General features: G+C 35.5%; 1 protein-coding gene across 2 annotated transcripts; it reads right to left on the bottom strand.

The window, feature by feature from the left end:
• Positions 1-6,326: 6,326 nt before the first annotated feature.
• LOC128209215 (phosphatidylinositol-glycan biosynthesis class X protein-like) lies at positions 6,327-22,349 on the bottom strand. Of its 2 annotated transcripts, none has more exons than XM_052913159.1 (5): positions 22,210-22,349; positions 16,742-16,901; positions 16,304-16,541; positions 8,350-8,441; positions 6,327-7,617 (listed from the first exon to the last, which is right to left on the bottom strand). In XM_052913159.1, exons 1-5 carry the CDS (start codon positions 22,320-22,322, stop codon positions 7,462-7,464), a joined length of 759 nt encoding a protein of 252 aa, XP_052769119.1. In that variant the 5' UTR covers positions 22,323-22,349; the 3' UTR covers positions 6,327-7,461. The 2 variants fall into 2 exon arrangements, with proteins under 2 accessions (XP_052769119.1, XP_052769123.1); XM_052913163.1 differs by having other exon boundaries at positions 6,327-7,614.
• Between the last annotated feature and the right edge of the window lie 30 nt (positions 22,350-22,379).

Here is a 22,379-nt window from a genome sequence, read left to right as displayed (position 1 = left end):
TTTGTGGTTAATTAAGGCATATTCAACTGAAACGCCGGTAAATTTACGATATTTTAAAAGAACCAGGTATAACGAGTTTGGTGTATCTTGTTTTAATATCACAAAGTTAAAAGAGCTTGTAAAAATCCATGCTGTCTCAAGTTCTCAAGGTGTCGCGGAATAGACTTTTCCCTAGTATGACTATACCAGAGCCGATATTGGTCTCTGATATTTAATGCGAATCACAAGGCGTTGGCACATAATCACAACAACAATAGAACAGATGATTGTTTGGTGTATGCAACAAAGCATCTAGTCATACATGTATACAACATTAACAACATTTCATCTAGACATGTCTCCCAGACACTAGATTAGGGGCTGCACGTAAAAAGAAAACAATCCAGATTTACTTAGTATCACGGCCCGTGTTAATATGTTTTTAAACTTCTTTGATTATTTGCCATTCTTCACATATTTGCATAGCTAAATGTGAAAAATCGGTAGCGGGTCGAAAAAAAACAACAACAAATATTGTTTATACGAGCCCTTCCTTAATACATATATAAATACAAATACGTCTTAATTTTTATCAGTATTAACAGATAGATAGATGCCGTAATTTGCAAAAGTCATAACAGTTAAATTCTTGTTTAAGAACAGTTATATTTACTTATAATTTCAATGATATTGAATGGTAAATTAGGGAAGACCAAGATACATTTGATGAACGGAGCCCGTATAGCTATCCCACTTCATATGTATTTGTCCATGGTTTGATCTTATTTAAAGAAAATGTATTGAACGGTATTATTTTACTCATTGGTCTGTGAACAAGTTGATATAATTTTGGACTAAAAAGGTAGTCTAAGACAAGAAATGTCTTTGTTTGTTTAAGAAGTTCTGTGTTTAAGGCGAATACTATTGAATGTGGATGTTAAACGTTTCTGTTCATCCTTAACTTATTTGATCATGTCACTTTTATTCGTATGCTACCATTTCATATCTTGTATTACCTTTCCATTCTTGATGTATGTGTTCACATGTATGGCTACTAAGACACTGCACCTGGTACAAGTCATTGATGCACTACCTGTTCTGTTCTGAACTGTTTTTAGCGTCATTACTTTTAAGAAATTTAGGTCAACACAAAACTACCACTAAAGTTTCAAACCAAAACGTCTGTAATTATAACAAATAAGGAAACATCATTTTTTTGTATCAAACAAGTCTTCAACAAAACCTTATAGCCCTTGTTCATGTTATTTCTGGAAACGATATTTACGAGACATAATAGACCATAAATCAACTGCCGACAACAAAGTTTAAGTCTAAAATTGAAATGTTAGATAATATGTGTTCATCTAATTTGAATTTAATCGCTTGGTGATAAAAAATACTGCTATTTTAATAAACATACATTCATAAGTGATATGATAGCAAAGCACAATAATATTAAGAATAACTTATAATTTGCAGGCCATAGAAACACTCTTTGTTTAGATCATTTTTTTTTTTCAAATTTGTGTTCATTAAACACCAGTCAATTGTAAACACGGCTCCCCCATGTCCGGGGAATAGCGGGGACTTTGTCTTTCGGTCCAGCCAAGCCCGGGTATTTTACCCCCGGGGACGAACTGCTGGTAAAATCCCCGCCAAATGCCCCCGCACCCCAGGAATCGTAGGTAAGGCCCATTCCCCGCTATTTTTGGCGCGAAGACAAAACCACCTTATTTACTCGGTACTACGGGGCCACCTGGAAGGCAAAAACACGGCCCATTTCCCCGCTATCCCCGGTATAGCCCTGACCTGGGGGAGGGGCCTGGTTACAATTGACTGCTGCATTAATTCTACGTAGGTCAACGAATTATGACGAATGCACAAACACACACCAACTATTATATATTTTTATTATATTTTTTAAATTCCGTTGTTTGTTGATTTACAGCGCCACCTAGCGCACACGTGCTATTTGGCGCAAACGTTGATAAAACCGTAAAAAATATAATATTACGGCTTTTTTTATAAAACAAAATCGGAAATATAATTTATTGTACGATAAATAAGTAATCCTATAATTTAAGTACATTTGTATTAGTATTATAAGAAATCGCCAAAAACAGATACCCATCGGTGAATGTGAGTAGTGACGTATTTATTTTGAAAACGAACTCGGGTAGGGTATGTTTTTATTTAATCATAGGAAATGGAATAGAATATTGAATAAAATTATGTAAAAAAATAAATAAAAAATGACGGTGAGGTAAATTGCTGAAAGATATAAGTCGTTTTCAGCTGCCGATGCTGTCTAATATGTAAGAGACGGTGTTTTTCAAGGAGTCGATTCATTTCGTGTTTTTTTTCTTATATCTTGAGGGATATTCGAACGCATAAATATATTTTTTTTAGCTCGGCACACCACAAAGTGCTCAGCCTTATCACAAATGGGTGATTGTGCGTCGTCCGTCCGTCGATAACATTTTCCTTCGAACAACTTCTTCTCTTGAATCACACGGACAATTTCAACCAAACTTCACAGCTGAATATTCATTGGGAGATTTCGCTGGACCAATCGATTAAAAAAACGTTCTTTAGATGACCCTCTATCCAATTCCTTTACCCATGTTTAAACTTAACAATGAAGAAATCGAGATATTTTTTTCCATCAACTAACATGGCCGTCAGGGGTTGGGGCTACTTTTCGCTATACATGTATGTCTATTTTGAAAATCTTCCGCTGTACTGCTCAGCCGACGAAAAATCTTCTCCTCAGAATTGGCTGGACCGATTTTAAAATAATTAAACAGAATTGTCCCTTAGTTGGCCATTTATCAAATTCCTTTACCCCATGTCGAATCATAAACAAACATAGCCACCAGGGGCGGAGCTAATTACCATTGTCTAAATGTAAAACTTTGAAAATCTTCTGTAAAAAGTGTTACAATCATTGCGTTCATCAGCGTATATCAACTTCAAACTTCATGAACTTATTCACAGCAACAATATGCAGTTGTTTTTTTTGACAAGTTATATAACTCCAGCTCAGTAAATATTGTAAGAGTAATGATCCTTTGTAACATTTTAGGCAAATACATAGTGTTCATGTTTTTTAAGCCCGTTTAAAAATGGACGTATTATAATTTCATTTGCGGCGTACAGGCGGGAGGCGTCCAGTATGTTGTCCGATCAATAACGTTTGAACCTTTTTAATCAGGTGAGCGATATCCTACTTTGTTGAATTTTATTCCACACATGTTCAAAAATTCTCTATGTTTGTTATTTACACCTCAATCATGTACCAAAACCAAATAAGTGTGGGTGTAATTAATGGATAATTGTACTTTAATTTTAATTGGCCTTATTAATTGGTAATTACTAATTAAACAGCTCACTTACAGAAGCTGTGAACAGACATAGTGACATATGACTCAAACATTCTTTAATTAGTATGAAAGCCTGTATATAAGTTGACCATTTTATTGGTACCTTCCGTTCTACGTTCTGGTTCCACTCCTGCGGACCGAAGCGGAGGACGTCAGTAAGGAAGTCTTGCATTCAAATGGCGATCATTACTAGTTATTATCACCTTTCAGGCAGTGTGCCATCACACAATAGCCACTATATAATACATATGTGGTTCACTTGGTCCTGAAATGGTACACTTAGGAACTGGTTCACTTGTGAAATGGTTCACTTCGTCCTGCACCCAGCGATACAGCGCAATCGTGGTCCCCATTTTTATCGTTACATTATTTTTTCATTGTGTTATATTACTCCCGCTTTGTACCATAATACTTTCATTATTAGCCTATATGATGACATAGTTAAACCTTGCTAAGGCGAGATATATCAGATGAATGTCTTATCGTACCTTTTAAAACCGGGAATCGAAAGTATCTGATGTAAGCCTGAAGGGGCCAAGCCTGAACTTAAATGAGCCATAGCTAAAGGCGTAATATAGTGTAAAAATGCGTAAAAATGCCATCGTTTTTGAACTCAGTCATGTTGCTTAGCACCTTTAAAAACATTTGAAATTAATGTAATTCGACCGTCTTTCTATCAAGAACATCAAACTGTCAACATAATCATGGTTTGCGCTTTTTTTCAAGGTCCGTTTTTCACTTTATCTTGGAATACACAAGAGACCCGAGAGGGCCTATGCTCTACAGTACAGTTTGGCTTGTTTGGTCATTTTCTATTCTCTGTACGTATTGGTAAAAGGCAAAAAAACTTTATAGTTCACTTGGAATTGTTTTGTGTTAGTTTATGGCGTCGCTATTACAGTCTTGTTACATATAACGTGCCAATTTAATATGGAGTCACTTTTTACAGGAATGTTGCCAATTTCTAGGGTCATACTCCAGTCATGCATGGGCGGATGGCTTTTTTTTAAAGCAATTGAGGTCGCATTACTATTAAACTATTGTCTAAGTTTGGTGAAGATCGGAACTGGATTATAGCAAACTTATATTCGTTCCTGTCTTTCCGCAGATTTTTATGCAAAATAAGCAGTAATTTTATAAGAATCTCAAGTCACCATTCTCAGGACCAAGGCTGTGACTACAAAACACATGGGCCTAATTTGAACAACCAGTTCACTGTGTTTACTCCGTCAACAGATGGCTCATTCGGTCTTTGGACACAAATATAGCTAGAGATTGCTTTTTTGAAAAAGCGCTAGACTCCCAATATTGTGTGGTCGTAGCTGAGAAAAAATAAATGATGGACATGAAATTTGTAATTTTGGACTGGAGACGAAACAACAGTGGAGTTTGGTTTATTCACCCGTATTAAATAGTGAACATCTACCGCGACCTTGACCTTTGACCTACTGATCTCAAAATCAACAGGGGACAAATACTTGTCATGACCAACTAGCAAACCAAGTATGAAGTTCCTGGGTGCAAGTGTTCTTTATTTATATTTGCACAGCCAAGTTTCCGCAGTTCATTTGTGGCAAAAGGGAAAAGGAAGAGTAACTCCGAAATGGTTGAAAATGTCTGGCAGATATAGATTTTGCCAGACGGATTTATTTCTTAAGTTTTAAATTAGGAAAAAGGTTTGTAAAGTTTAAAAAGCGATCACAAAGTTGGACGGCAATCGCCCACAATAAAATATATGCAACATATATAAGCGAACTAGATAAAATAGCATGGAGGGTGGAGGGGTGGTTCGCGGTTGATAAAATAAATTTGTAAAACTTCTCTGAAGTTTTAAATTAGGAAAAAGGTTTGTCAAGTTTAAAAAGCGATCACAAAGTTGGACTAAATAATGTGCGGTTACACTTAAACTTATTTATGTTGCGATATCTCCAACCTCCAAGGCCAACATACAATGAAGAAAATTATAATAATAATATGTCTCACAAATATAAACCACTTTATAAATGGCTTATAAAGTATGATTTTATTGAACGGAAACGAAGTGTGACGTACAGACTGACGGACTGACTGACTGACGGACTGATCACAAAATCAATATGGGTCATCTACTAGTCATGACTAACTTCCATACCAAGTATGAAGTTCCTTGGTGCAAGCGTTCTTAAGTTACTGAGCGGTCTTCACCTCAAGGTCACGGCGACCTTGACCTTTGATCTACTTATCTCAAAATCTATAGGGTTCATCTACTAGTCATGACCAAGTAGCATACCAAGTATGAAGTTCCTGGGTGCAAGCGTTCTATAGTCATTAAGCGAAAACCGTTTCTTCACCTCAAGGTCACGGTGACCTTGACCGTTGACATACTGATCTCAAAATCAATAGAAGTCAACTACTAGTCATGACCAACTAGCATATCAAGTATGAAGTTCCTGTGTTTAAGCGTTCTTTAGTTATTGAGCAGACACCCTTTTTTAAGCTAAAGGTCACCGCCAACATATTGTTTTTAAACCTGAAGGTATCCGCGACCTTGACCTTTGAATCTTAAAATCAATAGGGGTCTTTAGTTAGTGAGCGGAAACCTTTCTTTTCAACTCAAGTTTACCGCGACTTTGAACTTTGAAGTGTGACGTACAGACTGACGGACTGAATGGGGGAGACATAACAAGCATGTGTGCTACAGATGTTGTGAAAATCACAATTAAACACACAAAAAACTATTGTTACTTTTTTTTCGAGACTTTGCTGCACTTCTCAATCTAACTATGTTATTAGATTAAATTTCCTTATTGTTTTTTAAAAAGAAAATGAGGAATAGATTTGCCTAGTAAATAAGGGATACAGAATGCTAACTGTAGTAACACCCTGCTATTGCAAGAGTCATTGACATCAAGCATGGTTGGATCTGGAGTGATCTCAAAATGCTGAAGCTCCAATTTTGCAAGGTAAAAGATGAAAAACTCCAAATGGAAATAACATTCACTTTAATCTTAGTAGGTGTGGAAATTTGATATAATGATTAATAAAATAAAAATCACACAACCATGTTGTTTTTATAAAATATTTGTATCTTTAGAGGAAATGAGGATTTCAAGGCGGAATTTTAGGGCCTCTTCGATCTCTACTTCTGCTACGTTATCACCAGAATAGATGGGGACTGTAACCTTTATGCACTATTCCAGTGTGGATTAGACCAACATACCATAACTTGAATGGATATGTAAAGGAATTGTTCTGAAAAAATGCAATATCAAAGACAAAACCCTTTTGAAATACAAAACATACCGAAAATACTACCTTGAGGCACAACATGTGCATGTTACATAACCATTTATTTTGATAAATGCATATTACCCATTAACAGGTTAATGAGTGGTCAAGATTTAAGAATGTTTAAATCTACCAATATACATGCAACCAATTGTATAAAACTTTTTTTTCTTTGGTTTGGCTTAAGTTAGCCAAAATAACTTATTGATTGGTCAATGTTTATTGAATGGTTACTTCTCACCAATCAAATCGTTCTAATGATTCATCTAGCCAAAAGATAACCTATGGGAAACTTTATACAATTGGCTACTGATTTACAATCATAAATGGCTGACTGCTGATTTATTGAAATAATTGTTTTTGGAAACTTGTAAAATACTGTCTTTTCATTGGACAAAATCTTAGGTTGACCCCTAAATGTTGTATACTGGCCCAGCTTATGTTTAAATCTACTGATGCACCGGATTACAAACAATAACAGCTGTCTGCTGATATATAAAAATAAATGTATGGTAAATGTGAAAAAACACTGCCATTAAGTTAACCAAAATATAATTTTGACTACTAATCTTAAGAAAACAGCTTACAAATGGTGATCAAGCATAAAGACGAAGCATTGATACACCTCTGCGCAATCAAACATTTAAATAGAATTTTAATGAATGCAATTTTCATGAAATCTAACTTAACTCATAAAGTTTGTGCTGTTTTGAAGAACAAAATGTTATAGATGAAAATCATGAAATAATTAATCTAAACGTCATCCGACAAACTGCATCAAGTTCAACTAGTTAAAGATTATGAGCGTATTTGCTGGCACTAGTTTGTGATATCAGCTGTCTTTTGTCCCTTTTGTGGTATAACACTTCAATGCCTTGGCTATTAGAAGAAAGCATGCCGCTGTCGTGGCTATCACAGTTCCAACTGTCACGATTGTGAAGTGTCCAGTCTTTCCAACAGGCACCCAGGCATGAAGACTGCTATTCTGCTGTAAAATAAGTAGGAGTTTTACCTGACAACATCAATCTAACAAGAGCAGTCATAGACTGCCATAAACCGCGCTGAATGAAGTTCAGTATCTCCTTCCCATTTTGATAGAGGATAGAGATCGAACAAACGGCAATAACTTTAAGAATACAGAAATTGAGTTGTAGGTTTTGTTCTATTTCAATGTTGTGTGGTTATCTGCTTGTGTGCATTCTGTGATAACTATCATTAATTTCATCATTACCATCAGAAACAAATTGCTTTAAAACTATATGCAGAAATATGATATGGGTATGAAAAAAAATATCCAAAGTTATGGTTCATTTGCACTTCTCATCATTAAGATCTAGCTGAATATGAAGTTTGAAGTCAAATTTTATTTAATATACTTTAAAGGCTTTTAGAGGTTTGGTCCTGACAAAAAAATAGAATGAACATGATCTAAGGGTAACAACTACAAACCTCCAGATTCATGGTGTCTGTGCAATTCTCATCAATATGATCTATCTGTATATATTATGTTTGAAGTCGATACCTCAAAGAGTTTTGAAGTTATGCTAATGAGAAAAGGATTGGGATGCACTCAAACATGCACACCTACCATTTATTCATCCCCTTCCCCAATTTGTGGGAAATAGTTGGTCACTTGACTGCTTGATCAATGACCTTGACACAGGCTAATATGGGAGTACAGTATTACATGTTTATACCAGGACAGTAAATTCAAACAAACCTGATGCAGTTGTATCATAGACCAGTCACACAGAATGATATCACTGCTGGAGCACCCCAAACTCTCCTGCCGCACAGTCTCACCTCTGTAGCCTGAAAATTAATAATCCCAAACTAATAAGTAGAATGAAACATCATTGATTTGCTGCAACACAAGTTAAAAAAAATATAACCATTTTTATTTAAATAGATTCTTGAAAATTTCATTGAGAAGATTTTTGTTTCAACCATTGAAGTATCCAATATTGTAAACAAACAAGAGTGACGGGGAATTAAAACAAGAAGCATAGTTTGACAATAATTAAAGCCAGCGTTATGTATGGGCTTTGCTAGACATGTGCATATAGTCTCTGGCAACATGAATATCAAATTTCAATGAAAAATATTGAACATGTTATAGTTATGGCCCAGGTAAAAGAATTGAATGAAGACGGCTTGGGTGATGATGCAGATGACTAAGACACAAACATTTTTGTATCATTTGAGACATAATTTTGGAGATTTATATTATAATATATAATAGAGTAATAGATAAATTATTGCAGTTTGTATTCTTGTTTTTCAATTCAACAGAATTAAGACTTGAAATTAATTATTTTGCAATCTTTGAAGGTTAAAAATATTAAAGCATCTTTCCAGTATTTTTTTAAAATATTTCTTCCCTACACATGAAACTCTTTCAAATACATGTAGTTTTAAATTTCACATAATTGTACATAAGATACCTTAATTTTTACCTTGACTATTTTCTTAAAAATAAAATAAAAATGACAAGCTTAAAATGTGTGTCACGGTACCGATACCTACACATGTGGTGAGGAGGTGTGTAAGCGGTCCGGTAGCTCAGTCGGTAAAGCACTCGCCCTGATAGCGAGGGGTCCCGGGTTCGAGCCCCGGTCTGGCTGCACACTTTCCTCACCCTGTGACATTTGGCGCCCAACGTGGGGCCGTGGCAGCACTGTTTGGCATCATAATGCGCTCTCAGTGTTAATTATGTGCATTCCTTAGCACTGGTGTTCCTCAAATTCGAGGACGAATTTCCAGTTTGCGGGTAAGCGGTCCGGTAGCTCAGTCGGTAGAGCACTCGCCCTGATAGCGAGGGTCCCGGGTTCGAGCCCCGGTCTGGCTGCACACTTTTCTCACCCTGTGACATGTGCATAGTAGAAAAAAACCAGACTGATAGTACAATTAGAAATTACACACATGGAAACTAGCCCAATAGCCAAAACCCCAAAACAGAAAACAATTGCTAGATGTATGGGACATTATGGTTGCATTTACCAACAGGGCCACCAAGAGCACCCTGGTATGCATGACCTACACACCTTCCATTATACAAATTTATGAAGTGTGATTGAAATCAAAACAAAATTATGGCCGAGGTACAAACAATTATTATGCAATCCCTTTTCCACCAGTAGTTGAACTTGAACTTTAGGTTGAAAGTATGAGAGATGCTCTGCCAATCTGGAAGCTTGATTGAAATTCCATATAATGTTGAAAACATGGCAAAGATAGAAAACATAAGCACTATCACTAGTGGGCTGAATTAACCACTAAGACTGTCATTTGTGACCTTAACTACATGTTTTGAGGTGAGAGCATGAGTGGTATGCATGATATTACTTCCAAATGTGAAGCTTGAAATTCTGATTGAAACTCCTTGAAAATAGCATTGTGAAGATTAAGACATTCTTTTATGACACCTTAAAACCAAAAGGTCAAGGATATATTTTAAAGATTGAGAGATTAAAATGTCTCAACAACTACAGGTTGAGGAATCACGTGACTTCAACGGGGTTCTCACATGTGTCACCACGGTTCAAAACCGATGTAAACAAGCAAGAAATGGACAGTAATTCCTAAACATTTTCTTGGCCTATAAAAGACTATGATATTTTCTGCTTCTACACGTATAAAATATTTTAGATTTGCTTGTATTATTACGATGCAATCCTTGGCCAAAATTCAACTCGCCGGAATTTTGTAGAACGATGCTACGCTGTGTACGCCGTGATTCTTTGTTTTGTACATATTTCTTTGTCATTTGTTATAGTTAAGAAATCAGACATGCGTTAAAAAGTTAGTTTTGCTCATTACTTTCATAAAATGAATTGTTCGTTAAATGTTATTTTAGTTTTTTCAATAAATATCGAATTTTCATGAAGTGCTGTTGTAAATGTGAATGTGATTATGTGCTGTCGTTAACGTAAACTTCTTCTCATATTAATAAAGCTGACTATGTTAAGTCGGTATGCTTGACAAACTTATCATAGCTCAGTTTATTCTATTTTATGGCTTGTATTGCCCTATCATTTGTGACGAGAATGTATACAACCTAAAACTCTTATTCACGGTATGAATTTACACCAGTTTGATCAATTTGAAAATGTTCAATTTATGTTGCCTGAAGGCCATCAAAGGGAGACTTCCAAATACTCAGTATCGCTCTGCAGTTTCACCAAATGTTTACAAAGATGGATAAATTAAATGGACGAAGTAATAGATACACTAAAATGGAAGGCAAAATCCACTTCAGCCAAACCCGTCTCATGTACGTTCCAAAGCGAAAAAAATCCACAGCCAAGAAACGACAAATAACCATAACAATTCAATAACAAAATCGCCATTCCTAAAGGTAAATCATAAAATTGCCCACGCTCTAGTTAAATCCCATGCTTCGAAAATGGTCAATATATCTTTTTATCACATGCTTATCCTTGTTTTCCGTGTAATATACCCATTACGAATATTTTTAACTTACACATGTGTAAGATAACCTATCAGACATTTCGATTGGCCAGAATAATCACACGCAACCTAGATATCCCTCCGCATTGTTTGTAAACAAAATGGTTTAAATGCCAACAAATACTTACCGTAATAATGAAGCTGTAAGACTTTCGGGAGAGAAATGGCTAACGAATCATAGTGCCAGAAAGCATCTTGTACAAAAACTTTCTGATAACAATGTTCCGCCAACCAGATAATGCAGATTACTAGTCACAGAAATATCCAGTCAGTCAACAAATACAGCCACAATAGTGACAAACACCACAAGAACATTTCAAACATCTCCATCTTGACCAACACAAGCAATATGGAATCAATGCCATTTGCTTGCCAATTTAATCAGCTGTCGGTTACCGAAAACACAAATACGAATTCCGCAGCACAGACATCACATTACACATCCCATGGCGGCTAGAACATCATGTTCTCTGGAAACATTCCTGCTGGAAATTAACTTTTTCAACAGCAACATCCATGCAGTACAGAGTAAGGCTTCGCCGTTATCATCTGCATGTTTTCAATCGATCGTAGGTAACGATATATATTAATACGAAACACAAATTAAACATAGACAGTACACATAAAATATAATATAACCAATGGGAGGTGACAGGGGTTACAATTTATATCATTTGAATGAGTTATTTAACCTCATTATAAATACAGCAGGGACTCTAAATTAAAAAGTGTTGTGGTAAACATTGCTAATTTCCTTCGAATAGTCTTATTGGTATTTGTAAAAGTTCAACAAATTTGGTTGTATTTGGTCTATCTAAATAGTATTTATGTATGTATTGTCTTCTAAAATAACTTAATAAAGTACATTCAAACAAGAAATGAAAATCATCTACTATTTTATGGCAAACTTGACTTTTCCTTTCATATTCAGATATAGGAGTAGGTTTATGCCATTTACCAGCCTCAATTTGCGAACAAAACAAACGTTTTGTCTCTAGATGAAATAATAAATTCAGCAAATCATTTTTGTACATATACATTTCGTCTGTTTCAGTTCACATATACATATATATTAATATCACCAACACTTTGAAATAACCATGAACTTAAAATCCTAGTGATTGTAATATATCTATAATAACTTTTGCCCATGACTAACAATTTGGCAATCTTTCTAAATCTCTGTACGATTTTCTTTAAACAGCTTTAACATATTCAATATCATCACATTGTGAAATCTTTCAAAAATAATTAATCACATTTACAATCCTATAATTAGTAATGGTATTCTTCCAAGTTCTCTATACACAAAATTGTTCTAAGTTTGGGTTTTAACACCCAGTATTTCTTTACAGAACTATGAATAAACTCTTTCTAACTTAATGCTATCATGTAGACCTAAAACTTCACAACCATAGTTTAAAGTAAGATATATTTATTTATCAAACAAAGATAAATACTGGCATGTTGCTATACCAGGAAATTTACTAGGTCTGAATTAAGCTTGTAAAAAGTCTTCATAGCTTGTCCTGACCAAGTGTCAAACGTTGTGCTAAATGACCCACCAGTGCTAAATACTATTCCTAGATAAGTAAATTTATTCACAATTTCTAAATCAAGCCCTTGATACCAAAAAAAATTGCCTAATGTTTCAGCCTTTTTAAAAAAATATTACCTTTGTTTTATTTGCTAACACTAATATTTATGTGGAAAAAAACAACATTTTATCTATAACAGTTATCTTTTAACAACAATAGGTTATATTGTAACTCACTTTCAGATTCTGATGAAATAGAGTGCCCTAAATATGTTTCCTTTTTGGAAAAAAACTACACATATTTTAAAAACTCAGATAGTTTTGTCATTTGTGTACACATTTCCGATGTATAATGTATTCAAAGTTGTACGAAGGCCATGTCAAACATCAATGGTATATAATTATATTTATGTAAACAAGAACATGACTTTACTTATGTAATATACAAACATATATAAAACAAGAGCTGTCACAGTATGTGACGAATGCCCCCGAATGTGACATTGACCTACGAACAAGGTCAGTACATGAAAAGTTGATCTTGCCTTTATGTGTCAAATACATATGGCAAGTTATTTTAAATTTCCTCTGAACATAAAAAATACCACCCATACTTGACAACCTACACTGTTATGTCCTTATATTCAGAATTCCCTTGGGAATAAACACTTAGTGTATCTTTCACCTTAGAGGTAGGGACATGGGTCTTGCACAGGACACGTCGTCTTCGTATGTGGAACACATGTAGCAAGTTATTTTAAAATCTGTCCTAACAAGGGAAAGTTACAGCCCAGACACGACAACCTATACCCTATGTCCTTGTATGCAGCACTCCATTGTGAATAAACACTAAGTGTGACCTTGACCTTTGAGGTAGGGAAACGGGTCTTGCACGCGACACGTCGTCTTGTTATGTGGAACACATTTGGCAAGTTATTTTAAAATCTGTCCATACAAGGGAAAGTTACAGACCGGACACGACAACCTATACTCTATGTCCTTATATGCAGCACTCCATTGTGAATAAACACTAAGTGTGACCTTGACCTTTGAGGTAGAGACACGGGTCTTGCAGGCAACACGTCGTCTTGGTATGTGGAACACATGTGGCAAGTTATTTTAAAATCTGACCATTCAAGAGAAAGTTACAGCCCGGACACGACAACCTATACTCTATGTCCTTATATGCAGCACTCCATTGTGAATAAACACTAAGTGTGACCTTGACCTTAGAGGTAGGGACACGGTTCTTGCACGCGACACGTCGTCTTGGTATGTGGAACACATGTGGCAAGTTATTTTAAAATCTGTCCATACAAGGGAAAGTTACAGCCCGGACACGACAACCTATACTCTATGCTTATGTGCAGCACTCTATGATGAATAAACACTAAGTGTGACCTTGACCTTTGAGGTAGGGACACGGGTCTTGCACGCGACACGTCGTCTTGTTATGTGGAACACATTTGGCAAGTTATTTTAAAATCTGTCCATACAAGGGAAAGTTACAGCCCGGACACGACAACCTATACTCTTATGTCCTTATATGCAGCACTCCATTGTGAATAATCACTAAGTGTGACCTTGACCTTTGAGGTAGGGACACGGGTCTTGCACGCGACACGTCGTCTTGGTATGTGGAACACATGTGGCAAGTTATTTTAAAATCTGACCATTCAAGAGAAAGTTACAGCCCGGACACGACAACCTATACTCTATGTCCTTATATGCAGCACTCCATTGTGAATAAACACTAAGTGTGACCTTGACCTTTGAGGTAGGTACATGGGTCTTGCACGCGACACGTCGTCTTGGTATGTGGTACACATGTGGCAAGATATTTTAAAATCTGTCCATACAAGAGAAAGTTACAGCCCGGACACGACAACCTATACTCTATGTCCTTATATGCAGCACTCCATTGTGAATAAAAACTAAGTGTGACCTTGACCTTTGAGATAGGGACACGAGTCTTGCACGCCACGCGTCGTCTTGGTATGTGGAACACATGTGGCAAGTTATTTTAAAATCTGTCCATACAGGGGAAAGTTACAGAGCCGGACGGACGGACGGTGCGATTTTAATATGCCCACCTTCGGGGGCATAAAAAACATAATTGCATCCATTACATCAACAAATTAAAAGGTTTGATTTTTTACATTATGAGCGCGACGTTTTGAATCATATCACTCAAAGAGTTTGTCTTATATCATGAAAAAGAAATAAGAAGTTTAAAATGACGTCATATACATACAAATAAAATGAATCCAGCCAGCAACACATGTATTATTAATTACTATTTCTTATATTCGATAGTTAAATGATTAATTGTACATTAAACCGTAGTTCAATCATTTCTTGACTGTTGACTTTCTTTTACCGGGGGATGTACATGGAACGGAGTTTAAAGTGTGGAACTGAGATATAACACTGCATTATCGTCTCGTCGAAAATGTACCATTAATTGCTTTAGAACAAAAACTGTTTATTAAACTAACTTATGACTTATAAAGATGCTGTCATAGTTAATTAATTTGGCAATACTGGTTTACATGGCAAATTACGTCAAAATTACGTCTTTTCAGGAATTACCGGGAAGCTGCATTTTAGTTCCATCAGTTGCGCATGCGTACTACACAGATTAGGAGTATAAACATCCAGTTAAAATGACAGTTGTCAAAAGTTTCATATGCGATAAATATTTCAACTTTGGATATTAGTTTTACCCAATCATAAACGTCGGAAAAATCTGTCCTACGTTCTTTGAAGATACGACGGACAGTTTGAAAATCTACTGGTAATGTCCAACTGTCCGACATGTTTTCGCGTACACTGCATATTGTCTTACATTTGAATGTACTCATCACTACATCAATTGAATTAATCCATCTTTTGTCAACATTTGGTAAATGTATCAGGGTTGGCTCTGTCCCTTACAGAGGGACAATGAATAATTTGGACGTATCACCATGACGGCCAGCCTAGAACAAAATTTTAACATTTAAAATCGATCAAATGGATGGATAAACATTCATTTCATGAAAGAAATATCATTTGGAATAAACGTTCAATTTTGAATGCATTATCGTCACAGTTGGGAGAATAGTTTAAACTACTTATTTCATAAATAAGCATGTTATGAGAAGAATTCACGTTAACAACAGCAAATATAAATTTCACGTTAACAACAGCCTTTCTTAAAATATCGATATTCATTAAGAAAACTAAAATAAATTTTACAAACAATTTGTATAATAAATGCAATGAGTAAAATCAACATTTTAACTCATGTATGAGTTCTTAAATATTACTAATTACTAAGAAATGTATACAAAACAAAGACTCACGGCGCACACAGCGTTGCATCCTTCTACAAAATCCCGTCAAATCGAAATTTTGGCCAAGGATTCCATCGTTAAAATACAAGCAAATCCAAAATGTGTCATACTTGTAGAAGCAGAAAATAGCATGGTCTTTTATAGGCTAAGAAATATTTTCTTGTCTTTTCTCTCAAAAAAGTTATTAAGAAATAACTGTCACTTTCTTGCTTGTTTACATGGGTTTTGAACCGTGGTGACACATGTGAGAACCCCGTTAAAGTCACGTGATTCCTCACCTTGAACTATCATCTAGTAAAAAGTAAAGCAATGCAATACCCTGCACATACCATAGTGTGTTATTCCAGATTTGGCATCATTACATCTCAGAAAAATTTCTGGCTTCTGAAAGATGACCTCCATGTTATCAACATCAGGTGAAATAGAATGATAGCGGAGATGAATGGGTAAACTATAGCTGGCCACCCAACTGTCACCATCAGATGTAAGATTGGCATAAACCAAGGCAACAATCTCGAATGATTGGACCTCAGGCTTTTCAACATCCACTGGATCTACCACTTTTACCTATAATGAGAAAACTAAAGTTTAATAATTGGTTAAAAAACAATGAGAATTATGATGTTCAACTTTGAATGCCATTCATTGAAGATCAAGAAATATTTCTAAGTAATTTATCAAATTGGTAGTTTCAAGTAATAACATTAAACAAGGACAAATTTATTACAGGAAGTACTGAAGCTGAAGGGCAATATAGTATTACATACGTCTGGTCCTCCGAAATGCCTTTGCTCTTGCAGTTGGAAGGGGTCAACATATGCACCTGATGGAATGACTTCCCTGAACAACATGTGGCAATCAATGTCACCTCCATCAAAGTAATCAGGCAGCAGCTCTCGCGGCATGTCAACTGAGGTGAGCAGCTCCCTGTGTTAGGCGAACATGAAATGTGAAATGTTATATTAACATAAAGTAACCTTGGACTTTAATTGGTACATGTAACACATTAAACATATTGATGGAGAGCTTAAATCAATTCTAGTTAAAATTAATTTCAACAAGACCTTCAAAAGGATTGTCACAATTGCCCTAAACTTGGTTTATCGTATGTGTGGTATAATTTGGAACAAAAAGCTCTGAGTGGTGGCAAATTCTCCTCTTTGCGGATATGTCTTTCAAAATATGTTTCTCTGGAGTTTGTTAAAATTTTGCTATTTCAATTGATGATATTTCATAATATAACTTTTTGGCATTTTAAAACAATACCAACTTTTCATTCAAAGCTGTGTGTTGGTTTTCCCTTCACCAATAAAAGTTTGACATGGCCTATGACTTTTCAACCTTGACCTTGGACAAAAGCATGAAAATAAGTTTGATTGATATCAAATACAATATGAAGGTTCAAAGCTACATGTACATCTGAAACATGAAATGTTGCAATAAAGCTTTTAATGGTGCTTCGGTGTTCTTCAAGGGTGACATTGACTGTTAATATGACATCTTCAATTTTATGTGAAACAAATTTATCTATAGCTCATCAATTTTTAATTTTGAAGTCAATACCTCACAGACTTTTGAAGTCATGCTACGACAATAATGCTTTGGACGAACACACGTACACATGCCTACCATTTCTATATCCCTTTGCCTTTTGCCAATTGTCCACACAATAACTACATAGCAAACTTCAGAAGTAGGTCAAGGAAAACATTGTTCTGAATGCTTTATCTGCTCAATTATTTGAGAAAGTGTTGACCTAGGGCAGTGCTGTGGAATTTACTGGTTGGTTGCCTTTGCTATAACATGACCCCTAGACCAGAATTTTGGACTAAGTACATTGTAAGTCAAAGGTCAATGTCATGGTATAGTGTAAATAAAACTTTGTCTGCATGATAACAACTCTATTTTAGACCATATATCTTCAGTGGTCCATGTAGGTTGTCTTTGATAAATAGATGGCTCTTCTGCTTCTGGGGTTATAGCTGGGAGTAGGATTAAGAAGGGAGAAGAAACCAAGTGATAAAGCAGGAGTCAGTCCGAATATGCTGTTGTCGGTTGATTTGATCACTGATAGCAATGATTTGATCGATATCAACGTGCGCTTAATGATTTACAGACGAGCGGTATCAAGTGAATACAGATATACCTTCACAAAAATCGCCATTTCTTAATTAATAAAAATGGCGTTTTTTTTCAAATTATACACTGATATAAAGCTGAGGAAATTACCTTTAATTTGATATGAAATACTATCATAACAAAAATAAATTGGCATTGAAACGGCGAGTTAAAACTGCCGTTAAATGAAATCATCAATGATTGACCACCAGTGCCACCAGCGCAGGTTTAAAAAAACAGGAGTGATCTTCCGAAAAATAGTCGAAACATTATTATTAAAATTAAAAATGTTATTTTTGCAATTTATACGCTGATATAAAGCTAGGAACCTTATTTTCCATATGATATTAATTCTATCGTAACCAAATAGTTAATTGGCAGTGAAGCAGCGAGTTAAAAACAAAACATTCAGTGATGAAGGAAATAAGAATTTGGTGATTTTCAGAGGGGAGATAATTGAAAGGGGGGCGAACAGGAGAGCAAGTGGGATCACAAATCTCATTGCTCCAGCACCTCGTTTTCAACGTTAGACCGGACCAGGAGGATGGTGTAAATATGTTAAATGTTCAAACAGTTAAAAGTTTTGAAGTTAATGTTATTTCAGTTGTTAGTGATGAAAATTCGATAAATAGTTATCGATCAGTTGATAACTGTGATATTACAGTAAATAGTGGACAAATGACCAGTGGCTCCCGAGTTAATGAGTCAATTGACAGTGATATTGAGGTGAGTGATATTTCTAGTCCAGAATCATCAAAGTCTAGTCAAGAATTTGAAGAATCATTGATTAATGAACATCGAAAGACTGAAATTGTTTTAAATAAGTGTAAATGTTTATATACTAATGCAGATCAGTTGCAAAATAAGATGAGTGAGTTGCAGGTACAGGTTACATTGATTAATCCGGATTTTATATTTGTAAGTGAAGTTTTACCGAAGCTTAACCATGACAATGTGTCCTGCTCATCAGTAATTTATGCTCTTGATGGATATACAGCATTTCCAAGCACAGATGATGGTAGAGGTGTGTTAATTTATGCAAAATCTGAGCTTAATATTTCACCAAATGTAAACTTAAACTTGATGTACCATGATGCTTCTTGGATAGACTGGATTGTTGAAGATGAGACTGTTGTAATTGGATGTATCTATAGAAGCCCTTCTGAAACGGACAATTGCGACATAATTATTGAATTGCTACGGGAAGCAGCTAGAATTTCTGAGAATTTGCTTGTAACCGGAGACTTTAACATGAAAGACATTGAGTGGGAAACATATACAACCATTCACAGTGAATCTCACCATGAATATATGTTTATTGAATGCTTGAGGGATAATTTTCTATTCCAGCATGTACAACAATTTACAAGATGTAGGAATGATCAGCCTTTGAATTTGCTGGATCTAGTACTGTCCAAGGATGAAAATAACGTTACCAATTTTGAGCATTTACCATCTATTGGGTTAAGTGATCATGTGACTTTAGTATTTGATTTTTGCTGTAACTATAAAGAAGTTTACACTGGGAATATGTCTTACAGCTACAGAAGATGTAATTTGCCTGCATTTGTTCAAGATTGGGAGTCTGTCAACTGGAAAGAAACACTTTGTGATAGTGATGTCAATGAAATGTGGAGCTCCTTCTCAGAGAAGTATAAAGTTAGTGTTGATAAATATGTTCCAAAGTCTAAACCTAAAACGGGCTGTAAAACAAAGCCATTATGGATGTCTGGTGAAGTTCTGTCGCATATTAAGAAAAAGCGTCATGCTTGGGACAAGTATTTGGCTACTAGAAGAAATGAAGACTATGAAGCGTATAAAATAGTGAGAAATAGGGCAAATGACTATGTAAAGAATAGTAAGAGACAATATGAAAGAAATATATCCCAGAAAGCTAAGAGTGAGCTGAAACAATTCTGGCGATATGTAAAGTCTAAAACAAAATCAAGAAGCAATATTTCTAATCTCAAACGTGAAAATGGGGAATTTGTAAGAAATGATAAAGAAAAGGTGGATGTACTGAATGAATTTTTTACTACTGTGTTTACAAAGGAAAATATTGACACCATACCTGATATTGAGGATAAAGACGTGAATAGTGAACTCAGTTCTCTTACTGTTTCTGAAGAAGAAGTTTTGAAGCTTTTGAAAGACATTGACCCTAGTAAATCCATGGGCCCTGATTGTATACACCCATTCCTATTGAAAAGTATGCCAGATATTTTTGTTGAGCCATTAACTATAATATTTAACAAATCTGTAAATACAGGGAAAGTACCTTCAGATTGGAAAGATGCAAGAATTTCACCACTATTTAAGAAGGGAAAGAAAACTGACCCTGGGAACTATCGTCCTGTCAGTCTTACATCGGTTGTATGCAAACTTCTAGAGAAAATAGTTCGGCAACATATTATAAAGCATTTGAATGAAAATCAGTTACTGTCAAATGATCAATATGGTTTTAGATCAAAGCGGTCATGTGCTCTTCAACTTTTAAATGTAATGGAAGATTGGACAGAATTTGTTGAAAACCATCAGAGTTGGGATAGTGTGTATCTGGATCTAGCAAAGGACTTTGATAAGGTTCCACACAAAAGACTGTTAAAGAAAGTATCTTCTCTTGGAATCAGGGGCAATTTGCTGATGTGGATAGATGATTTCCTAGCGAATCGACGACAATGTGTATCGGTCAAGGGATGTACATCAGATTGGAGAAATGTTGATAGCGGTGTGCCTCAGGGTAGTGTTTTAGGACCTGTACTTTTTATCATTTACGTGAATGATATCACAGAGGTAGTTAACTCAAGTATCAAGGTGTTTGCTGATGACACGAAAGTGTATGCCCCAACAACAGATTCCGACAACCTTCAGGATGACCTGAATTCATTGTGTGATTGGGCTAAAAAGTGGGAGCTTACATTCAATGTTGATAAGTGCAAAATTATACACTATGGGTATAATAATCCTGAAAAGAAGTATTTAATGAACAATATACCTTTGGAATCTGCTACAGAAGAGAGTGATTTAGGAGTATTGTTTGAAAGGGACTTGAAATTTCATAAACACATATCTACAAAGATAAACAAGGCAAACAGTATATTATCTATAATCAACAGAACTTTTGATTTCATGGATAAGTACACTTTCATGAAGTTGTATACAGCTATGGTCCGACCCCATCTTGAGTTTGCGAATGTGGTTTGGCACCCATATATGAGAAAAGATATTGAAAGTTTAGAAAGACTACAAAAGAGGGCTACAAAATTGATTCCATCTCTAAAAGATATGTCATATGAAGAAAGGCTCAAGCAGTTAAAATTACCCACTCTTGCTCATAGAAGAATGCGTGGAGACGCTATACAGACTTTTAAAGATTGTAAAAGGTATCGATGATTGTGACTTTGAAAGATTCTTTTGCTACGCTTCATCAACAAGAGGGCATAACTTAAAGCTTGAAAAACCCAGATTTAGGACCACTTTCTGCCAGCACCAGTTTTCTCGTCGTGTTATACAAGTGTGGAATGACTTGCCTCAACATGTGATAGATGCTGAAGATGTAGAATCATTTAAAGTAAGGTTGGACCGCCACTGGCAAGGAGACATGCTGTACCAGTTTTGAGACCTGTATCAAAGTTGTCTATGGACAGCTGTAATTTAATCATATATACTCATAACTGTTACCAACAACCTTTACACGATAAGATTTTATGAGCTCCGAAGATAGATCGTGACGAAACAAGTTTAGACGAAGAGGGGTTTAAAAAGGGCACAAGTCCTTATACAGAACCCAAAATCATCCTACAGGTATCCTACAGGTATTAATCGGCAACAATGGATTACAGTGAAGGTGGGGTTCATAAATGAGCAAAATTATAAACATTTAAAAAAAATAAAAATTGTTATTGGTCCCAGGTTAGAGTAGGTAAAAAAACAAGCTCACCAACAGTGAGATGAATACCAAGTCCACATTAAAACTTAAGAAAGGTTGACGTGGGAAAATAAAATGTCAGTGTTATGTTGCCCTTGATCAATAGATGTACAAACGTACAATATTGTAGTTAGAGTTGTACAGAGATTGATAAGAACATATCTGCAACAAAAACATACATATACTTACCTATGAAAACCTGTTTTATCTAACGATCGTGAAAATTTAGGATAGACGGTTGAAAAACAGACACAAACATCCAGAAGAATGTAAATGATAACCTTTAATCCACGAACTTTCATGTTTATTCTGTGTTAATGTCAACTTTCACTTTCAGTTTTAATTGACCAATCAAATAT

This window comes from Mya arenaria, chromosome 2, assembly GCF_026914265.1.
Source record: "Mya arenaria isolate MELC-2E11 chromosome 2, ASM2691426v1".
NCBI lineage: Eukaryota > Metazoa > Mollusca > Bivalvia > Myida > Myidae > Mya > Mya arenaria.
Note: the sequence above shows the minus strand (reverse complement) of the source record. Positions and strands in the feature narration are given on the sequence as shown.